Here is a 22800-nt window from a genome sequence, read left to right as displayed (position 1 = left end):
CAACTTTTATGTTGTTTTTACCTACTTTATTCATTGATATCTTTGGTCATTCATTCAATCATTCACTCATTCATTCATAATATCAAAGAGAAATTATCGGAAAAGAAATTCATTCATACAAATGTTTAAGTGACATTTACATTAAATCAACTCCAAATGCAACAAAATCTAAAACAAATTCATTATTCACAACCAAATGTCCAAAAAGAACTAAACATAAAACCAATGTCTCGTGACTTGTCGCCTCCTTTTGGATATTTGTTACTTAGAGGTTGGGATCATCGCATCCATAATCCTCGTCAAGACATCACGAAAGTTATCAACTGTCTCGCCATCAAGTGACCCTTGATTTGCCATGTGGATGCAGTTTCATATGATACTCAGTGTGTCAGGTCAATCTCTAATGATGACCTCCTCGTTAATCAGCCTAGGGGTAGTGTTTAAACCCCTTCGATAGGTAGGAGTAACTACGGGTGAGAAACCCTTTAGAACCAAGCCATGTATCTTGGTGCATTTGGATCTGCCAGCACCGGACCCCGATGAGCCTCGCGTATGATGTGAATCATGAATTCCAAGAAAGCCTGCTATTCCTAAGCTGCATTGTGAGAAGGCACGGCTGACGAATGTCTGAGAATGTCTTGAACATGCCCATACTACCTTTTCACCGCTCTGCAAGTGTCAGTACTTCTTCTCTCTGCTGACCATATTCCAACCAGAGTACCAACATACTTGTTTGAAGGGCTACACCACCCGATGATCAGCGTAGGGTTTGAATGTGATGTTGTCCACCATCAGACGATCAAGTATGACTATATAAGGGCCCGATGAATAGTAGTCCCTCTTATGGGCAAAGTGGGGGTAACACGCCACATTTGGGGTATATAGTGGATTAAGCTTATATACAAATAAGTGTTTGAAATGCTCCAAAACCCATGCTTGAAAAAACAAACACAATTATATTGGCATTATAATATGATATACAATAAAGATAAAAATCAATTAAATTATTACCTATAGGCTATAGTAAGGTCATGTAACCGCCGACTTAAGTCTTGTCCAAAGTGGTAGCCTCTGACAAGTAATGGTATAGATAAGCCAATGTCGTCCCACACCATGACCACTCACTCATTGTGTTCAAATCCATCATCGTCTCAAGCCATATCAAGTCAATGTGCTTGTTGCTCTTGTCGGTGAATATAGTACAACCGATCATAAAGAGCAAGAAAGTCCTCACGCACCATTGCCTTTAGTTTCATTCTCCAACTGAGTTTCCATACTAAGGTATTCTCATAAGAAAGACAATATTTATAAAAGCACCAAACTAGTTATCATACTCATCAATCGCAAAATGCTCAGCAACACCAAGCAACTCGGTCATTAGTTGGACACTCGTCACCTAAGACATCTTTTCCTCGTGAGTCATCATTTTTCCTTCATTTGGGATATGTTGAAGACAAACTGCATCATCTAGTGTGACATTTATCTCCCTAAAAGACATATGGAAGTTGTTAGTCTCCTCGGGCCCCGTTCAGACAAAGCGGAAAGCATGGCACCCCTCAAAGTAGAGAACCATGTATGTGGTACTCCTGAAAACATTATGTATTTCAGGTGGTTTTTAAGTGCAAGTGTATACTGTCCAAGTAATAGTATAAAGAGATCGAACCCACATAGAATGTGGTGTTATAGCTCCCTATAGCTTTTCAGCGGTAAACTTGTTTGCACCAAAATAAAATAAATCATTTGGTGTCACAACAATAAAATAAAGATTAAGGCCCAAACTTGTTTTAGGTTTGGAAAACTATTCATTCGCTTCCATTTTTTCTCCCAACCACTACGAAAAAAACAAAAATATTTTTAACGATAGTTAATTGTAGTTTGACCTTAAAGTTAATTATCGTTCCATCAACGATAGTTAATTGTCATTGGGGCTAGTTGCACTTGAAGCCAAACTTCACAGTTTGGCATAATCCTCAACTTTTATGATGTTTTTACCTACTTTATTCAATGATACATCTCATCATTCATTCAATCATTCACGCTTTATTCATAAAATCAAAGACAAATTATCGAAAAAGAAACTCACTGATGTCCCTCCTTACGAGGAGGTTATTGTTGAGCATCAGTAGGCTAGACAGGTTTCTGACCCACTTCAGATTATTTCGAACATCGGAGCCAACGTTGATAGTGCAATGGGGCTTCCTGATGTGTTTTCATCTCATGTCTTTACCGATGTGTTGCAGGGCATCCAATCGTAGTATAGCATTTTGCAGGAGGAGCTGGTACCCCAGAGAAGGACTAGGAGTCATAGTCCATAGAAGTAGGCATTTTTTTTTGTGTGTTTTCCTCACATTTGTATATCTTTAGATGTTTTTATGACATTTTGGCAGATTTTGATGTAATATATTTACACTTGCGCCTTTGCATTTTTTTTATGACATTTTCATTTGTCTTTTGGTTTAATTTTGATTGAATTTGCGTATTTTTTTTAACTTTGAATGAATGGATGAAAAAGGGATGTAAATGAATGAATGAATGTATGGCAGAATGAAGGAAAATAGGGAAAATATGCAATTATGTTGTTCTGCCAAATGACAGAGGCAGAGAGTGACTTAACTCACGCTGACCTATAACCTACGTGAGTTAAGTCACGTTGGTTGTATCGAACATGACATAAGTCATGTTGGGGTATTATTATCATAACACATGGGAGTGAGCAATAATAATAATAATAATAATAATCTATACTATATATAAAGAAAATTACCCCTTTCAGCACATTTGAGCTGAATTTTTCCTTCCAAAAATATTCTCAATTTTTAATACAAATAACGCATGTAACAAATAGATAAGAATAAATTTAAATATCAAAAAAATGTAACAAACACATAAATATATATATATATATATATATATATATATATATATATATATTTTCCTTTATCATTTAAAAAGTGTAATGAATTAGATGAGTATATTTATACTTACTTTTTCATTATGCCAATTATAATAAAGATTGTTGTTGGTGTCATTAAAAAAAATAGATTATATATTTTTTTATTATATTGTTGGTGTCATTTAAACAAATAATCATGATTAATTTGATTTGTTATAGCCTGAACATTTATATTTTTAGTTTTTTCACCGTTAATAATTAATGATTAATTTGATTTGTTATAACCTGAACATTTATATTTTTAGTTTTTACACCGTTAATAATTTTTAAATGTTAGCGCAATAAAAATAGCGGAAAGACGGACACGTCTTTTCACTACGTAATAATAATGATAATACTAGGGTTAAATATGTTTTTGGTCCCTATAAATATGTCAACTTTTCGTTTTAGTCCCTCTAAAATTTTCCTTCAACTTTTAGTCCCTATAAAATTTTCAATCTTCACTTTTGGTCCCTCTTTTAAAGTAAACTCATATGTAGAATTCATATTTTTTAATAAAATTTTCCAGAAAAATTTAAAATATTATAAGAATCACTCCAAAAAAAATTTAAATTTTTTTAACAAAACATGAATTTAATATGAATTTTTATATTTTTTACGGTTAAAAATTCATATTTAATTTGTGTTTTGTTAAAAAATTCTAATTTTTTTCAGGAAATTGTTTTAGAATATCTTACACATTTCTGCACAATTTCATTAAAAAATGCATAAATTAAGTTGAAAATAGGGACCAAAAGTAGTGATTGAAAATTTTATAGGGACCAAAAGTTGAAGGAAAATTTTAGAGGGACTAAAACGAAAAGTTGACGTATTTATAGGGACCAAAAACATATTTAACCCATACTACTACTACTACTACTAATAATAATAATAATAATAATAATAATAATAATAATAATAATAATAATAATAATAATAATAATAATAATAATAATAATAATAATAATAATCCTCTCAAAAATTTAATAATAATAGTAATTTACGAAAATTTAAATTATATTGTTTTTCATTCAAAGTTATTTTTCAAATTTTTTTCCTTCTAAAATGGAAAATTATTAATTAAACTATCCTGAAGCTTAAAATTTCTAAAAATTACTCTCATGTACTTTATTTTTACGAATACTCTCTTGTTTTTTTTTTTGAAGGTTTACGAATAATCTTTTGTAATTTTGCTTTTCTGTATCCAAAAAATATATATTTTCTTTTCTAATAAATTTAGAATAAAAAAACTTATTCCTATATTCAATGAGTTAGGCGTATATATATACAAGATGTAATTTTGCTTTTCTGTATCCAAAAAATATATATTTTCTTTTCTAATAAATTTAGAATAAAAAAACTTATTCCTATATTCAATGAGTTAGGCGTATATATATACAAGATGAGTGGAACGAGACACTTACCTTCATTCAAATATTATTCAATGATTACTTTTTTTTTTTTTTTAGTTAACTAGCTGCAAAGCACATATTATATTAACATGTTTGCACTCACAATCCAAAGTAGCATTCATATGGTGCTTGGATCCATTGCCAAAATTATGAGAAATTCTAATATGGTTACAGGATCAAGGAAATAGTGTTTGGTCACACACACATAAAAATGTATTTTTTTAATAATAAAGAGGAAATTGATAAAAAAAGATTATTGAATATTTTGAGGAGAATTTTTATATGTGTGTGTCCAAACATTATTGATTTGGTCTTGTGACCATGGAAGAATATCTCCAAAATTATTTGCTTACTCTAAAAGCTGCATAACAATTTTAGGATGTGAACTAATCACAGCCTTTATTACATACATCCTTATAAAGTTATAATCTATGAAGCACGAATACGGACATGAACACCAGACAGGACACAGACACTAACACAACTAATAATATGAAAAAAATCACATAATTCAGTGCAATTACAAGTGTTGGTGTCGGACACAACACGTATCCAGAGACACGCCTAATCCAAGGAGTACCTATGCTTCATAGGTTATAATACTTACTTCCCTTGGACATTTAGGCTTGACTTAGCAAAAACAGATTCCTCATAAATCAACCGACTTGATTATTATATCAGCATTTTTCTTGGACTTCATTATAAGTTCTGCATTGAGTCCGTCGTTGTTCTCTATCCGCTGCTTAGCAATCTCTGGAGGCTTGCCAGTAGAGATATGCCTCTTCAAAACTCGCTGCATTGCTTTATCAATATCAATATCAATAAACCATTTCTCATCAAACAAAGATGAAATCTCCTTCCATACCCCATCTTCCAAGAGCAAATAGTTGCCTTCTACAATAATGATTTTGTGCTCAAGGTTCACAAAGATATCATCTTCCACTGGATCTCCAACACCATGGTCAAATGGTGGTGCATAAACTGATCCATGGACTCTCAGATTCTTGAGACAGGTAAGCAGGCGCGTGGGATTGAATGTCCATGGAGCTCCCCTTCTGGCATGTGCTTCCTCAGGATTCTTCATAGCATTTAGTTCAGAACGATAAAGATGAAAACCATCCATAGGAATCACAATAGCGACATCAAGAGGTTGAAGCTTGTTTATGCGTCTGGCTACTTCATGCGCTATGGTGCTTTTTCCAGCACCAGGTGGACCAGCCAGGCCAACAAAAATTTTATAATTAGGGTTTAACGACACTGACGCTGGAGGCAGAATTCGTTTAACCAATGTATCATATATCTCATCAACACCACTTCTCTCTATAACTTGAACATGATCCTTTTCAGCAGATAAAACCTTGAAGAGATTACTCTTGTTAGTGCCAAAGCGTGTTGAAGAAAATGAGAATTGAACAAATTTGTTACGCCGCCCGATGGAGATTGAACACGAATTCCGATCGCGAGTGATTGACTTTGTTATCGGCAAGGAAGGAAATTTTGCCGTCGTTGATGAGAAGGTTACTTCCATTTGCTCAATCAAATAATGAAGCTTCAATTCAATTATTACTTCTGGACAAATCAATAGTATCTATTCTATAATATGTATAAACACACAACCCCAACTCTTTTGCGCCGGATTTTTTCTTTCCCGAAAATACTCTCAATATACAAATAACACATATAACAAATAGATAATAATAAATTTAAATATTAAAAAAAATATAACAAACACGATATGAATATATATATTTTTGTTTTTTTTCCTTTATCATTTAAAAAATGTAACAAACTAGATAACTATATTTATACTTACTTTTTCATTATCCAAATTATACCTTTAAACAACCTTTTCTATAATAAAGATAATTATTCTTTCAAAAAAATAAGAATAATAAAGATAATTATTGATGTCATTAAAAAAAAAGAATTTAGATTTTTTTTTTGTTATATTGTTGGTGTCATTGAAATAAATAAGCATGATTAGCTTTGTTTGTTATAACTTGAAAGCAACAAACATTTATGTTTTTAGTTTTAATTTAAATCAAAATTTCATAAAAATCACCATTAATAATTTTCAAACGTTAAAGCAATAAAAAGAGCGGAAAGACGTGCCCGTCTTTTCGCTAATATATAAAGTAAGGTTTTTTATGTCACATGTCACTTCCACATTTATTCTCAATATTTTTATTATTTTTCTATTTTTTAAAACCAATAATTTATTTTCCTTAAAAAAGCCAATATTTTATTTGACATAAATATCTCAACAAACTTTTGATCTTATCTATTAAATATTTACTTAACTTTTTGTTTGATTTACTAATATTTTATGAAACAGAAATATCTCAACAAAAATACCCTTCATTCGTATCCATTAAATATTTCACTTTTTTTTTTAGGAAATTTTATGTAACAGAAATATCTCAACAAACTACATACAATACCCTTCATTCATATCCATTAAATATTTCACTTTTTTTTTAGGAAATTTTATGTAACAGAAATATCTCAACAAACTACATACAATACCCTTCATTCATATCCATTAAATATTTCACTTTTTTTTTAGGAAAAGAAGTCAATTAGTTAACATGTAATCTTTTAGTATTGTATTATTCAATTAGTTTTTCTTTGAAGAAAAAAAGGTTTCGGTTAGTTATTATATTATCTTTTAGCAGCATATTCTAATGTAAATGTTAACTATAAATAAATGAGATTTTTCATTAAAAAAATAAAAATAAAATGAATTATTTTTGTAATTACATATTCATATATTTTGAGCACAATCCGAAACAAAAACCTTATTTAATTTGATCTGGGTGTGGTTATCATGCATAAGCCAAACTTATGCACCATGTATAAGCCCTGCATGGGTCCGGCCCATTAACACCAGCCCAAACGAAATTGCTTTCTCCACCATAGAAAATTGCTTTCTACACCTAGAGCAAAACAACATACTCTATTTGACATATGTCCTGTATTTTTCAACCTTAGGAATCTGATCAAAACTGTCATGAACACAATTTCAATTTTACTACACTGTAAAATATAATGATTAGTTGTATGAATCTTGTTGCACTCCTTTATTTTTGGGTAATATAATGAATGAACTTGTGAACTCTGGTCATACTTTCATTCTAGGATTTTAGTTTTCAGCTTGATACTAATGAACTTTTTTGTTTTACTATTATAGTGCAGGTTTGAATAAGAGTGAACGTACACTCAGAGTTATATGTATCGCTGGTTTGATATCTAGTTCGGTTTTTTAAAACGTTGGTAAAACATCAAAAGTGATATTGTGTTATAAAAGTGCTTTAAGAACTCAAACAATTAATTACAAATTTCAGCATAAAGTAAATTTTGCAATACTGAACATAAGTTTACTTCTAAACTAAATTTTAGATGCTATGTAATTTAAAGTTGAATAGGTAAAAGTCTTTGAATAAAAATTCTGATAAGCAATGGAGGGTATCAAAGAATTTTTTATTTTAATTTTTTGATTGAAAGTATAATAGAAACTTAAGAACCTTTATAAAGAAAGGAAAAAGAAAGAAACTTAGGAATATAATTTATTCAACCAAAAAATAAATAAACACAAGAACATTTGAATAAGAGTGAATAATATAATATTAAAAAAAGTGGATAATATAATGTTAAATCAAACAAACCATCAGGAATGTGAACAATCAGAAGGTGTGATTCTGGAGTATTATTTTTTTCAATTACTGGATGCACATCTTCATAGTCATATGATTGCAAAGGTAGACATAATTTCTTATGGTATTGCTCTAGTAATAAAACAAAAGACCAAAGGTAATAAACATTTAAACTATTATTCACTAAATTCATGTTATGGATTACTGAAACCATAAGTATGGTCTAATGGTTTTGATAGTCTTGTATGTGAAACCAAAATAATTGTGTAATGGTTTTTAATGAAATTATTATTGGTACATGGTTTTAAATAATGATTAAGATGTTATACACTTCTATCAAAAAAAAAAAAAAGATGTTATACACTAAAATTATTACTGAAACCATAAGTATGGTTTAATGGTTTTGATATGGTTTAATGTTACGAATTAAATCCCAATCTATGCCGAAACCATTTTGTTGTGGAAATGGTTTCTGTGAGTTGTACTCCAAAATCATTAGATGTACTTAATGGTTTCGAGCAGGTGAAACCAACATTATTACGGAAATCATAGTTATGGTTTAATGGTTTTGATAGTCTTCTATCCCTACCAAAATAATTGTCTAATGGTTTAAATGACAGTCACCAATCACAGTCTAAAAACGTCAGAATCACTGCACAAACACTTTTTTCTTTCTCTTTCCAATTCTTATGTAAATAAGTTTTTTCTTCTAAAACAACTCAATTTTTTTTTTTGAAGTTTTGAACCATTTCATTATTAGTATCAATATATTTTGAAATGGAATTATTAAAGTTGGGTGGTGAAAATACTTACCTACTAACAATATTTTATTCTTTTTGGTTTTGTTCATTTGGGAGAGAGAGAGAGAGAGAGAGAAAGAGGACAAAGAGCTTGAACTTGATTTTCTGAACAAGAGCTACTACTTGGTGTTAAAGATGGATGTTGTAAATTAGGATGAAACTTGGTGTTAATTTTCTAAACAAGAGCTGCGGTTTCTGTTCCTTTTTGTTCAGAGAAATCAACAATTGTGATAAATACACCTTTCTCAGCAAGAGCTAGCACAAGACCTTTACCTGTTGAATAATTGAATGAATTTGATATACATCCAAGGTTGTTGGAATATTGAAAAGTGAAAAGGAAGAAGATGTGATGATTAGTGTGTTACCGATTCCAGAGGCACCACCAGTAACGAGTGCTGACAAACCAGCTTTGATCTCCATTATTATCAACTAACTTTATCAACACTGATTTCCACTTATTTGTATATGTTGTTATAGCAAAAAATTGAAGAAAATGAAGAAATTGGGTTATGAAATGGTAGTGTAGTGTGTATTAAGGAAAATGCGATAAGCGTAGATTTTTGGAATTGAATGAATGCGATAAGCGTAGACCAGTAGTGAATATTTTATTCCATGCGCGCAGTTTCATGGTTATACCATGCGTCTTCAGGCTTGGATCATTAAACAAATCTGACGGTTGTAGTGTCTTTATGCATGGTGCATAAGGAAATGCCTTATGCACCATAACTTCAGCCATTTGATCTAACCTTTTTTCGGCATAAGTTATGGTGCATAAGCCATTTCCTTATGCACCATGCATAAGGACTTCACAGCCATCAGATTTCTTTAACGATCATGATTTGCTAGTGCATCGTAAAAAGGAAGAGAGGAGCACACAGGATTAAATGAAATAAGGGAGGTATATAAACAAAAAAAAGTTGAAGATAACACTCACAAACTCTTACGTTTCTCTTTCTTTAGAGAACGGTTCCCTCTCTCTTCTCCCTTTCCATTCATCTTCTTCAAAAAAACAACCGCCGAAAACTTCAAAGGACTCGCCGGAAACTTCAAAGGACTCGCCGAAAACTTCGAAGTTCGCCGGAAACTTCATAGCTCCGGCGACACTTCCAAATTCCGGTGAGCTCCGATTCATAATATTTTTACATCATTAAAATCGTATTCTCACCCTCTTCAAGGATCCGACCTTAATTTTCAAAATAAAACTCGTACAAGCCTAGATCTTCAACTTTGGATTCAAATTTTTTTGAAAATAAGCAAAGAGAAAGCAAAGTTACGAAGTAAATTAATGGAGAAATGGAACCGAACCTACTTCTTCTTCTTCGAACTGGTTTCGGATTCACCTCTTCTTGGCTCTGATTTCGTTCCGGTCTCAGGACTGTATGGTGATTTTCGATTGAGATGCTTGCTGTTTGAGTTTGATTTTGCTATGATTTCGTGTGTTTGAGACTGAAAACAGTTTGGATGTTGTTGCTATATGAATCTGGAAAATTATTTGCGTGATGAGTGTTATTGTGAATGGATTCGTGTTAGGTTTTGAGTTTATCTGAAAAATTATTTGCGTGATGAGTGTTATTTTCAAAGAAAATCATTAAGTACATCTAATGGTTTTGGAGTACAACTCACATAAACCATTTTCACAGCAAAATGGTTTTGGAGTACAACTCACATAACTGAATGATGGCAATGGTTCTAGGTCCTTAGTTTTTTCACTTGCTGGAAACCATTAAGTATATCTAATGGTTTTGGAATACAACTCACAGAAACCATTTCCACAACAAAATGGTTTCATTAAAAACCATTACACAATTATTTTGGTTTCACATACAAGACTATCAAAACCATTAAACCATACTTATGGTTTCAGTAATCCATACCCTGAAGTTAGTGAACAATGGTTTAAATGTTTATTACATTTGGTCTTTTGTTTTATTACAAAACCATTAGACAATTATTTTGGTTTCAGTAATAATTTCAGTGTATAACATCTTTGTTGAAGTTGTTTTACTCTTTTTTTCATAACATCGTCACTGACAAAATTACCGAAGCTTTTTTCTTTCTTGAGAATTGGCAAAAACGGTGAAAAGCTTCCGTTTATTATTGTAAAACACCCATTTCAATGAAAAATTCAAGTTTGCTAATCATGAAGTCACTAATCTGACATTATTGTGAAAAAACAATTCTTTAATTCGATGGGAACATTTTTTGGAGTGGAGAAAAATGATCTAAACTAAATCCAATGAAATGGAATTGCATCTAGAGTTAAAACGGCACCGTATCATTTACGAGGGAACATGAAGTGGAAAAAAAAATCTGGAAACTTGTGGAAGAAAAAAATCTGGAAACATGAAGTGGAAAAAAAAACAAGGGAGGTTTTGACCAAAATAAAATTCCATATTCTTTAAGGGGGTGCAGTGTGTGAACAGTGAAGGTGTAAAAAAAACAAATAAAGCAAACGGGCCTAGAGAGGAGAGGTATTGGGCTTGCAGCTGGATTTATGCATGGTGCATAAGGATTTCCTTATGCACCATAACCACTCCCCCTTTTTTCTTATTGAGGTTTTGCAAACACCAATTCTTTTGTTATTTTTTTACTTATATTTTGATTTTTATATATATATATCAACCACTTTCTAATGCCACTTTTTAATACAACATGTTTTCATCTTTTTGTTATTTTTATTTTTGAAGGCAACTTTTCAAACAACATCTTAAAAACTTCTAATGATGTTTACACACACACACACACACAGACACACTTACAATAACTTCATTCAATTTTGATTCCTAACTAACCAATAAATTCCATCACTCTAATTTTTATTTTTATTTTCTAGCTTAACCATCAATAATAAATACAAAGTATGGAGATTTAAGATTAGGATCATTTGAATATTAAGAATGCTAAATTTCAAAGATCGAGACCAAGTTGATTTAATCGATATGGTTTTCATGAAAGAAAAAGTATTCATCAGTTCTTTTTCTTTGTTAACTTTTACAAACTAACATGATTTTACATTATTCAAAATTATTTTATATGATAATTAATCTTTACGATTTTTAATTGTTATGTTTTATTATTGTTTTTACAAAATTTGTATGCATAGTTGTTCACAATTTTTGTTGATTTTTGTTGTTTCTAATATTCTAAGGGAGCAAAATTTAATGCATTGTGTGGAGTGACAAAGTGACAGAATATCAATTTATGCTGGTTGAGGGAATGTGTTACGAGATAACAAATATCTCTGTTTCTAAGAACAACTGTGAATTTAAACCAACTTGTCATGACTATAAACTATTTTTTTAAGGGTAAGACCACTGTGGACCCAGTTGATGATTTAATTGTTACTTTTTATGCAATAAAATTCACATCTTATGATGAAATTTTTAAAGCTAAGAATGAAGATTCACTCATAATTGATATTTTTTTTAAGGATTTAATTTATATATCTATTGCCTATTTTTTGTTATAGTTTTTTTATTGCATTGGACATTAACTTCATATTTCATTTTTTTAAGATATTATTGGAGTATTATCTGCAAAGGGAGAACTCACAAAATACAAAAGTGGTGTCCAATCTATCAATTATATGCCTCTCGAGTTGGATGATCTTGAGAAAATATTATTTAATGTTTTTGTTTCACATTGATAAACTTATGTGATTTATAATTTAATTTATTTGCATATGAGGAGAGAAACTCAGGTGAACACTATGAGAAGAATATGCAAATCAACTTATTGGATTTATGTTTGAAAATTCAGATGTACTAATTATTTTGATATATCAATTGGCTGAGTTTAAGTTATATCGAGGTATTTTTCTTAACAAATTCTTACATATTTCAATTTAAAGTTTATTGTGTATATTAAAAATTGTTTGCAAATGTTTAATTTTTTTTATATTTTGGACTTTAAGGAAAAATTGGAGTATCAAACACACCCTATAATAATTCAAAACTAATAATTAACGAAGTTATTCCTGAAGTTAAACAACTCCAAACCAGAAATTCAAAAATTACTAATCAAACAAAAAACATTAATTTGGAAATCCAGTTACATTTGATTTCATGAAGAGACGGTTATTTTTCAAGTAACACAACAATTGTATAGTTTTTTTAATTTAATAACGGGTACGGATTTATGCGAGTCCGGAAACATCAAAAAAAAGTTAATTTTATTCTATATGTGTTAATATTTTTACTAAATCCAGTTAATTTTATTTGTCTGTGCATCTATTAACTTACGAGTATTTATAATATGGTTTATTTTATTCTATTCGTGTGTACCTATTAAGATATTCGTCTCGTACCGATCCGTGATAAATTTTAGTTGCGAATACCATACATAAATTTTTGTTGTCTTCAAGAATATATCTAACCCGGACAACGCCGGATAAATACACCGGTAAATATTAGTAGTTATGTTTTTTTTTTTCATATAAAAAATAGTAACATTTATATGTCTATAAAAAAATCAATGTATGAGAGTAGAAATTGAAATAAATAAATAGATATTATGAATATATCAATTAAAAGATGTCCGTCCATTAACTTTCCACATAATTTTAACTCTCACCAGTAAGTGGATTGTAATGTGAACATTCATTCACCTATTTGTGTTCTATAAATAGGATCTATATTGCAATGTAAAGACACACTTGTGAAGTAATACAATATATTCTCTTATTCTCCTTTTATTCATTTATCTCTACTCTTCTATACAATACAACATTTGACAATACTTTTAATTAATTTCATAACACGTTATCAACATAAAACTCTACCAGAGAAATGACTTAATTATCTTGGAAGCTATATTCCTATAAATTTTCTTCTTTTCATTATCTTTGCACTAATTAATCTAATTCATATGATCATGATATCATGTTCTTTTGCATAGTTTTTATTTTTGTGTTTGTGTGATTGAATTACATAGGTTGAGTATGATCCGGTCATAAATAAGAGCAATTGATTCACACCTTTTAGCATAAAAGATGTTGAAGAAGCTAAAGAAACAGTTTGAATGTATGATGGTTTTGTAAGTGTGCTTTTAATCTTAAGTACTTCAACAATTTTCGGTCATGTGTCTTTTCCTTTCTATTTAAAAAACTAGTTAAAATTGCATAATCTAAAAATTTTTTAGATAACTCTTAGATGAATGACTTCATGCTCTACTTCATGGGAGAATTTTATAAGCATATTAATATTTGTAGTTAATTCTTCCCCGATGTTTCCCATATACATTATACTCCCTTAGTATGATCATGGTCAAGTTACAATTTTTTTCCGTTACTCATAATTAAGTTTGTTTTGTTCCATGAGTAATTTTTTGAAGATAGAAGAAAGACTTTTGTCAGTTCATGTGGGTAGAAAGAAAAAAAGAATGAAGATAGATTAATACTAAAATATTAGCAAAGTTTTACGTTAGCAAGTGAAATGTGTACTTTCCATTGTGGAAAGAACGAATTGTTCTTGATCATCATGTGTAATATAGTTTCTGAAGAACTATTTTTATTAACATCAAGGATCTCCGAAGGATTTCTCAAAAAATGGAGATCTTTTATGATATAGTTCTTGAAGAACTTTTTTTTTTTTTTTTATTATTAAAGCATCCTTGAAGGATTGCTCAAAGAGTGATTTTTTTAATCATTGTTTATGAAAATTTGAGATATAGTTCTAGAAGAACTAATAATCTAACATCAAGGTTTCGTGAAGGATAAAAAAAATAGTGATTTTCCTTCATCATTGTTGAAAGGGGTTTGTGGTTGAGTTCTTGAAGAACTAGATCTTTGTTCACAATTGAAATATATAAGATCTATTTGATCTAAGTATAAGTTGGACGAAAAAAAAACTATTTTTGCCGCTCAAATCTGCTCTTGAAGTAGTGAAATTGAGAAAATAATATCAAGAATTGATATAGTCGAGATGATCATTTATATGATACATGTTAAGATGATAAAAATTAATTGTTTATGAATTATGATGATTATGATAGTTACTGCTAGTGAGTTCTCGCAAGACATAAATTAGAGGTATTGTCATCTATGTCACGGATCCGTTGACAACAGGTGTCAACGGATTCGTTGACACCAAATCTTAACCGTTAATTTCATTTGATCAAAAGGCTTATATTTGTTCATTTAAAATATCATGTGAACCACTTAAGAGTATCATGTAGTATATCTTTTTGCAATTTCATTTCCATATTTGTTTCATCGGTTTTCTCTTTCTATATTTGCGATTTACATTCCATTAACAACTTTGTTCTTTTTTTTTGGTGGTGGCCGGGTTCGAACCCTATACCTTGTATATATTATGCATTGTCCATACCAACTGAGCTAAGCTCACGAGGACTAACAACTTTGTTCTATGTGTGCAGCAAACATAGGTAAAGTTTTTCTTAAAAAAAGAAAAGAATGTTTTCTTAATCTTATTCCAACCTTTTAGCAAACACCACCCAAATTTGTCACGTGATTGAAATTAGTATCAATCATCAAAGTATAATCACTTGTATGAGTAGCATAATTTTCATTACCACCTAATGCATAGACCAATGCCACAAACATTGATTGCATTTTAACCACCACATTCTGGAACTGAAACATCCATTTTCTTATCAAATTGCACTTCCCAAGCTGTGCAACAACAAATGTCATAGGCCAATTACAACGTTCAATTTTTGACTTGTTTTCATTATTGAGACATTGAAAAAGCTTCTTAATAAGGTTAAGATAAAAAATTCGGCTTAGGCGGTGGTGTCGTTATGTTAATAGGCTGCCAACCTGAGATGAAAAATCTCTCAAACTTCCAAGGTATTCTTGAGTAAGCCATAGATCACCATTTGCATATATTTTGATACCATTCCAACAATAGTTCAAAATCATCACTGTAGAGACCTCTCTAATATTGGAATATGGATACTTGTGAGTGCTCAATAATGCATGCCACGCAATCACATTGATCTCATTTATCCCCTTGGGTGTAGCACCATCTTTAACAAAATGATTAGCACAATCTTTTGCTTTTGTCATGCCACTAACATATGGAAATCTTTTCGTGGAAGTGGGAGAGATATCTCCTTGTAGACTAAGAATTATCTCTGTCATTTCTTGCATGATTTTAGGACCTATCCAATAGCTTTCATAACAATGATCACATATTCGATCTCTGCAAACCACATTGCACCGAGAAAAATCATGAGGGATATCCATGTAGCTCTAACCGAAAGAAATTATTGCTCTAAACCTTTGAGTCAAAGCAGGATCCATTATTGGAGTTCCTAATCTATTTGACAAAGCATCATAGGATAGAAATTCTTTCTCATTCAACCTACCAGTTGTTTTACACATACAGAACAAGGAATTTGAACACCCGCAAATACCTGCCATGCAGTCCCAATCTTGCAAAATTTGGAATTCAATTCAAGAACAAAGACACTATTTCCCAAAACACAGGTGGGTTTAAGAGGATAACATACTGCAATAAACAGATCCATCGCTACTTGCAATCCGGCGGCTCCAGAGGTGGAGAGCTTCCCACGGCGTCATGGGTCCAATCTAGTGGTTCCAGCAGCAGCGATGATGTCACGAGATGATTCCCCAGGGTCGAAAAGAGAAACGAAGTGGAGTGGCAGCATTGCGGAGATGGTTGTCTTATTTATATTTATGTTCACTGATGAGGACGGAGTAATCGAAGCAACAAACAGTTCATCCTCCAATGAATCAGTGCCATCGAAGGGAGCAAGATGGCGTGAAAGTAGGCAATCTTTAATCAGAAGGGAATCAAAAGAAGGAAAACGAAAATTCTCTTGGAGAGGGATTATCGTCGTTAACTATTACAGTTTTGCAACCAACGATTTTGGATTCTCAATAAGCTCATCTCTTGTTGATGTTGCGTCTGGTAGATAAACATTTCCGCCATTGACAGCCTTCATAGGAGGCACTTCCATCTCGTTCGTGGACAAAAGAAACAAGTCCCAAGCTTTGAGAACATCGTTTATCAAGCTCCATCAATGGTGATGATTCTTGACCAGGTTCTTCTTCGTCATCAACTATCGGCAAGTTGCAGCGATCTTCAGGCTTAAAACACCATAGAAGTGCAATAGTGAACACGTTCCCCGGGATGACGAGGTGACCACCAATTCCACCATTTAAGAGCAGATCCACTAATTGCCGTTGCAGCAAGCGCCATCTTCTCCTTCTCTGTTATCCCCTGCCCCTTCTAGTATTTATCAACACAGAGCACCCAAAAATAAGCATCATAATGTCCATCAAACAATAATATCTCCATGGTCTGAGAGATGATGAGAACGATAATGAAAGCACCAATGTAAGGGTTCCTAAAATTGAGAATGGAATAAAATAGATAATTGCAATTGATTATTAAGGGTTTCTGTTTCTCCACAAACTTTAATGTTGGGATCTTCTCTGACCCTTCTAAAATCTAGTCTACTACCATGACTACCTCATTTATAGAAATCACATTTTCTATCTACAACTGACTAAAAACTGAAGTGTCCTTGTCCCCACCCTTTTCTCCAACCAGCCTGCTTTCATGTGGCCATGCGACATAAATCACACTGTCTATCTATTTCATGAAGATTTGAGAATATTTTACGTTGGTTATTGACAATCTGATACACTTTCTTCACTTTTGTTAAGAAACATATCAATTTTACTTGAACATGCATCTAATCACTTGTATTCAGCACATCAATTGCATGAATCTATATAGATTTACGTGAACGAAAGTAGTTCCAATTTTAATTTGCATGAATTGCATGTAATTTCTAATTGCATATCAGATTGTTGCACTCTAATTCTTGTTTAATACAGAACTGTTGCCATCCACATTCAACAGAAGTAAAATTACAACCAGGATTAAACATCAAAAAAGTCCAACAAGAATAAGTTATATACTGAAAGAGAAATTAAAATCCTAACGATTTGAAATTAACTGGAGAAAAAATTCTAGAGCCAATATCTCAACTCTAAATGTTAAAAGTGAGTGCCAATGTGTTGCCTCAAGCTCAGAAACTGATCGTCAATGTGTGTGCGAAGATCGGCGATTTGGGCAGGGATGGACTGCACAGTATTTGAAGAAACCATGCTAATGTGTTGCCTCACGTTCAGAAACTGGTCATCAATGTGTGTGCGAAGATCAGCGATTTGGGCAGGGATGGACTGCATAGTATTTGAAGAAGAAGCCTTACCAACGCGTTGCCTCAAGCTCAGAAACTGATCGTCAATGTGTGTGCGAAGATCAGCGATTTGGGCAGGGATGGACTGCACAGTTTTTGAAGAGACCATGCCAAGGTATTGCCTCAAATTCAGAAACTGCTCATCAATGTGTGTGCGAAGATCAGCAATTTGAGCAGGGATGGACTGCATAGGATTTGAAGAAGAAGCCTTATGAACTGGATTTGTAGCAGGGTCTTCTTTTGTCTCGAAAACAACTCTGTTGTTATTTGATTCGGCATCATCACATGCATCACCTGCAATCGCAGGTTGAGATTCATAATCTAGCAAGTAATGACTAAAAAATTTCATCTTTACTGAGAATGAACTCATTAAACTTGTTAAAGTGCCATCTTGCCGAACAAAATTCCATTACCATATTATTCCTTTTTTTATCAAAGAAAACACTAATATATAGAGTTTTCTGAACCAATATACCAAATCATGAATAAACTATCCTAAAAGCACCAAGTGTGACTTCCAAGTAAAAAACATATAAGTTTTGATAGAATATTAGGTGCCTATTTAAGCACCAAGTGAGACTTCCAAGTTTCATCACATCCATATATATTCCAATGAAAAAAAGAGACACTCACCAACAGCACTTGAGGTAGTGGTCTGTGCAAACTTCTTCTTCTTCTGTTCCTCAAAGAAAAACGATACAACAAACAAACAGAATAAACATAAGCAATCAAACTATACCATTTAAATCAATGCCCAAATGGAGCCAAAAAACAAAATTATAATTTAAATCAATGCCCAAATTGGAGCAGAACCTGGGGACGAGGGTTGATTTTCCGTTTATTAAACTCTTGTTCATAGCATTTAATCATTGACCGAAGTTTGGCACCTCTGTCCGGCAAGTATTTACCGGACCTTACAAGAAGCATCTTCTTTCTCAGAATGTGTTCCTTGAGCTCATAATCTTTGAGGCAGTCGAGGCCGTCGATAAAGAAGGGAGACTCCTGATTGGAAGTCATAGCAGTTGTCGATGAGGGTGTTCCTATCAAGAGAGAATGAAACGGTTACTGTTATGGGAAGAAGTGATGATTATTATGTGTGATAGAAATCTGAGAAATAAAAGAAAGTGAACAAATACTCCACAATTTTTGCAAACCAAATGCCAAGGAGGAAAGAGAAGCAAGCCAAGCGCAATTGGTTTAACTCCCGCGACTACTTTTGGAATCCCGCTTTCCACCAAGCTCCAATACTCTTTCGATCTCAAGCGCTTTTCCATCAACATAGACCAATGATCATAATGACCATCAAATCTAGGTATGGTAGGTTGGACGAAATTGCTATTCTCTGCTGCCATTGTCGTTCCTTTAACAAACCTTTGGTGTTTCTCTCACAGCGAGTCTCACAGTGTTTCACTCTTATTGGACTTCTAACTCTCACTAAGAAAACTTCAGTTTCTCAACTCTCAAATCCCAAAACACCAGGCCCTATGAGAAGCTTTGATAGCAAAATTGTTGAACAGAAAAATTAAGGGGAATGCTCTCTAATTTTATTCAATTGCAAATATCAGCCTTACAAAGAAAGAAAATAAACTAAGTCACTCCACTAACAGAAACGTGGAATGTGGAGAAAACTAACCAAGTCCCACTAATAAGTCTTAAGAAGTAGGGACTAAGGACTAAAAGATAGAAACAAATACTAATAAATATGACAGCCAGCAAAGCAACAGTGTTGTCATTAAAAAATATAAAAACATATAAGTTTGAATTTTTCTAATTACACACAATATATTCTTGGTTACACTCCAAAATGACAAAATTGCCCTTGAATAAAATTTAATTTTCAAATTCACCTATTCATCCAGAAAACTAACGCCTCTTCCTTCTTTCCTCTTCCAAAACTCAATTTAAGTAGGTCATGTAAATTGAGTTTAAGCATACATACTTAAACTCAGTTTAAGTAGGTCATGTAAACTTAGTTTAAGTAGGTCATATAAACTGAGTCTGAGTGTACATACTTAAACTCATTTTAAGTAGGTCACGTAAACTTAGTTTATGTAGGTCATGTAAACTGAGCTTAAGTGTACATACTATAAGTTAGTTTTTGCTTCAACTTCTTCAGCGTTGTTTAATGTTTCTACGTAATCTTATCCTCAACAATGTAAATTAACGTTTAACGCCACCATCAAATAATCGTCGCTCTACGGTGCATAACATATAAAGTATGAACCTTCCATCAAATCACTTACTTATATGCAATCAAGTATGGATGAAAGATGTTTTGATTCACTCTTCAATCTTCTATAGAGATTGATTGAACACTCATGATTATTTGTGGGTGAAAGAGAGTGAAATATTGGAGTGACAATAAATGAAATTAAGGTTTTAAGAATTTTTTTATAAAAGGACAATTTTGGTATTATTGTAAACTTTTAAGAAAAAATCTATAAGTTTTGATAAACATTATGTAACCAAAAAAAAAAAGATAAACATTAGGTGCCTATTAATGCACCAAGTGTGACTTCCAAGTTTGATCACATCCATATATTCCAATGAAAAAACAGATACTCACCAACATCACTTGAGGTAGTGGTCTGTGCAGGCTTCTTCTTCTGATCCTCAAAGGAAAACTATACAACAAACAAATGAATATAAACAATCAAACTCAGAAACACACATGCAATTTGAAGTTATTTTTATTTGTCTACTACCCATAAAAATCCATTTAGAAAAAAAGAGTTTTAACATGTACATGTGTTACCTCCTAGGTCGAAAACAAATAGATTTTAAAAAAAGTTAATATTAATAGCTTTTCATTTTAGGACTAAAATAGATTTTTTTATAAAAATGAAAACCTAAATAAACACTTAAAAATGAAAAAAAAAGTGATTTTTTTAAAGAAAAAAAATAGATTTTTTTGAAAAAAAATCCAAAACAAACGAGGCCTTAAATCAATGCCCAAATGAAATAGGAAGGAACAGAACCTGCGGACGAGGATTAAATTTCCGGCGACGAACTTCATCTTCATAACACTTGATTATAGCGCGAAGTTTTGTACCTTTATCCGGCAGATTCTCACCGCAATTTTCAAGAAGACACTTCTTTCTCAGAATGTGATCAACGAGCTCGTAATCTTTGAGGCGGTCCAGGCCGATAACGAGAGGAGATTCCTGACCAGTAGTCATAGCAGTTGTTGGTGAGGGTGCTGCTATCAAGAGAGAATGAAACGACTGTTATGGGAAGAAGTGGCACTTTGGTGACATAATGTCACCGTGACATTAAATCTGGACCACACAACACACACCTTTGTGTGGCTCAGATTTAATGGCACCCATACAACACATCTGAGCCACACAACACAAACCTTTGTGTGGCTCAGATTTAACGTCACCGTGACATTATGTCACTTAAGTATTATCCGGGAAGAAGTGATGCATCAATCATTATTATTATTATTATTATTATTATTATTATTATTATTATTATTATTATTATTATTATTATTATTATTATTACTATTACTTCCTCGGTCCCTTGATAAATGACTCATTTGACAATATACATTATTGACTTTGCATACATTGACCATATTTTTCTACTAATTCACAAAGATAAATAATATCACGTAAGATATTGTTAGATTCGTCTCGATGAATATTTTTAAAATATTCAACTTTCATAATTTTTTTAGTAGATAATTGAAGATATCAAAGATAAAACATATGCATTGATATGTGTGTCGGAGTCAATTAGGTCATCTAATTGGATAGAAATTTGAGACTATAAGCGAACAAATACTCACTATACAATAAATTATAGTAATTGTTTTTGGTCATTGAAAAGAGATAATTAAGAATTGTTTTGTAATTTTTTTTTCTAATGAAACCAATTTCATTAAACTAATTCAGCCAATAAATGAAAAGTCACAACCATCGAAATACAAGATGATGTTTCAACAAGGTCCGGATTGGATGAAAGAGCAAATTTTGCTAAGTAGTGGAGCTCGAGTTTAAAACCTCAGTTACAGAGTGTCGGCGTCTGACATAACAATTTTGTCATTTTTGTTAGTTAAGTTGAAAATAATAAACTTATAGCATTTCATTAAAGATCAAATCATGGATACATATTGGTACATCATCAAATATTCGGAAGCTAGTTAAGGAAGAGGCTGCCTTTGCTAATTCCTAGGCAATCTTATTCGTTTGCCTCCTAATAAACTCAACGTGAGAGTTTGCTAAATTGAAATGGCAATAACGAATATTACTATCCATAATGATTCCAAACTCAGTGATATCTCTGTTGCTTCGGTTAAAATAATCTGCTACACGTTTCGAATCAACCTCAAAATTAACATTTTGTAGCCTTAGCTCATGAACCCACTGAATAACATAATACAACCCCAAAGCTTCACCTACATCTACTGAGCATACTGGGGAAAACCACATTGTTTTGGCACGAATAAACCACCCCTCTTCGTTAAAGATACACATACTTATGCCCAGCTTATTCTCGGTCGTTGAGAATGACGCATCCACATTACACTTGAACCTTCCACGTCACGGTTTCTGCCATCTCTGTGCACCAACACTGGTTAAATTAAAACTTAAACTTCAAAATCTTTTTTAATATGTATTCCCTCCGTCCCAAATTATAAGCAAAAAAAAACTCATATTCTTTGTCCCAAATTATAAGCAAAAAAACCAACTTTTATCATATTTAATTATGTTATTTCAAAAAATCATATTTTCCAAAAGGAAATTAAATGCAAACTGCATTCAATTTGCTATCCCTTTCATTTTCTCTATAATCAACAA

The 22800-nt window shown here is 32.0% G+C and overlaps 2 protein-coding genes across 2 annotated transcripts; both read right to left on the bottom strand.

The window, feature by feature from the left end:
• Nucleotides 1–4963: 4963 nt before the first annotated feature.
• LOC146899971 (putative uridine kinase C227.14) lies at nt 4964–5872 on the bottom strand. The gene has a single exon (XM_085733532.1). The coding sequence runs from the start codon at nt 5870–5872 to the stop codon at nt 4994–4996; it is 879 nt and encodes a 292-aa protein (XP_085589658.1). The 3' UTR covers nt 4964–4993.
• Nucleotides 5873–17546: 11674 nt separating this feature from the next.
• On the bottom strand, nt 17547–21281 carry LOC146899970 (uncharacterized). The gene is made up of 5 exons (XM_085734065.1): nt 20971–21281; nt 20559–20616; nt 18806–19032; nt 18626–18668; nt 17547–18286 (listed from the first exon to the last, which is right to left on the bottom strand). Exons 1-5 carry the CDS (start codon nt 21169–21171, stop codon nt 17790–17792), a joined length of 1026 nt encoding a protein of 341 aa, XP_085590191.1. The 5' UTR covers nt 21172–21281; the 3' UTR covers nt 17547–17789.
• Between the last annotated feature and the right edge of the window lie 1519 nt (nt 21282–22800).

This window comes from Medicago sativa, chromosome 8 (assembly GCF_051527215.1).
Source record: "Medicago sativa cultivar Bolivia chromosome 8, Bolivia_mono, whole genome shotgun sequence".
NCBI classification, from domain to species: Eukaryota; Viridiplantae; Streptophyta; class Magnoliopsida; order Fabales; family Fabaceae; genus Medicago; species Medicago sativa.
The sequence above is the reverse complement of the archived record's forward strand: the minus strand, read 5'-3'. Positions and strand labels throughout refer to the sequence as shown.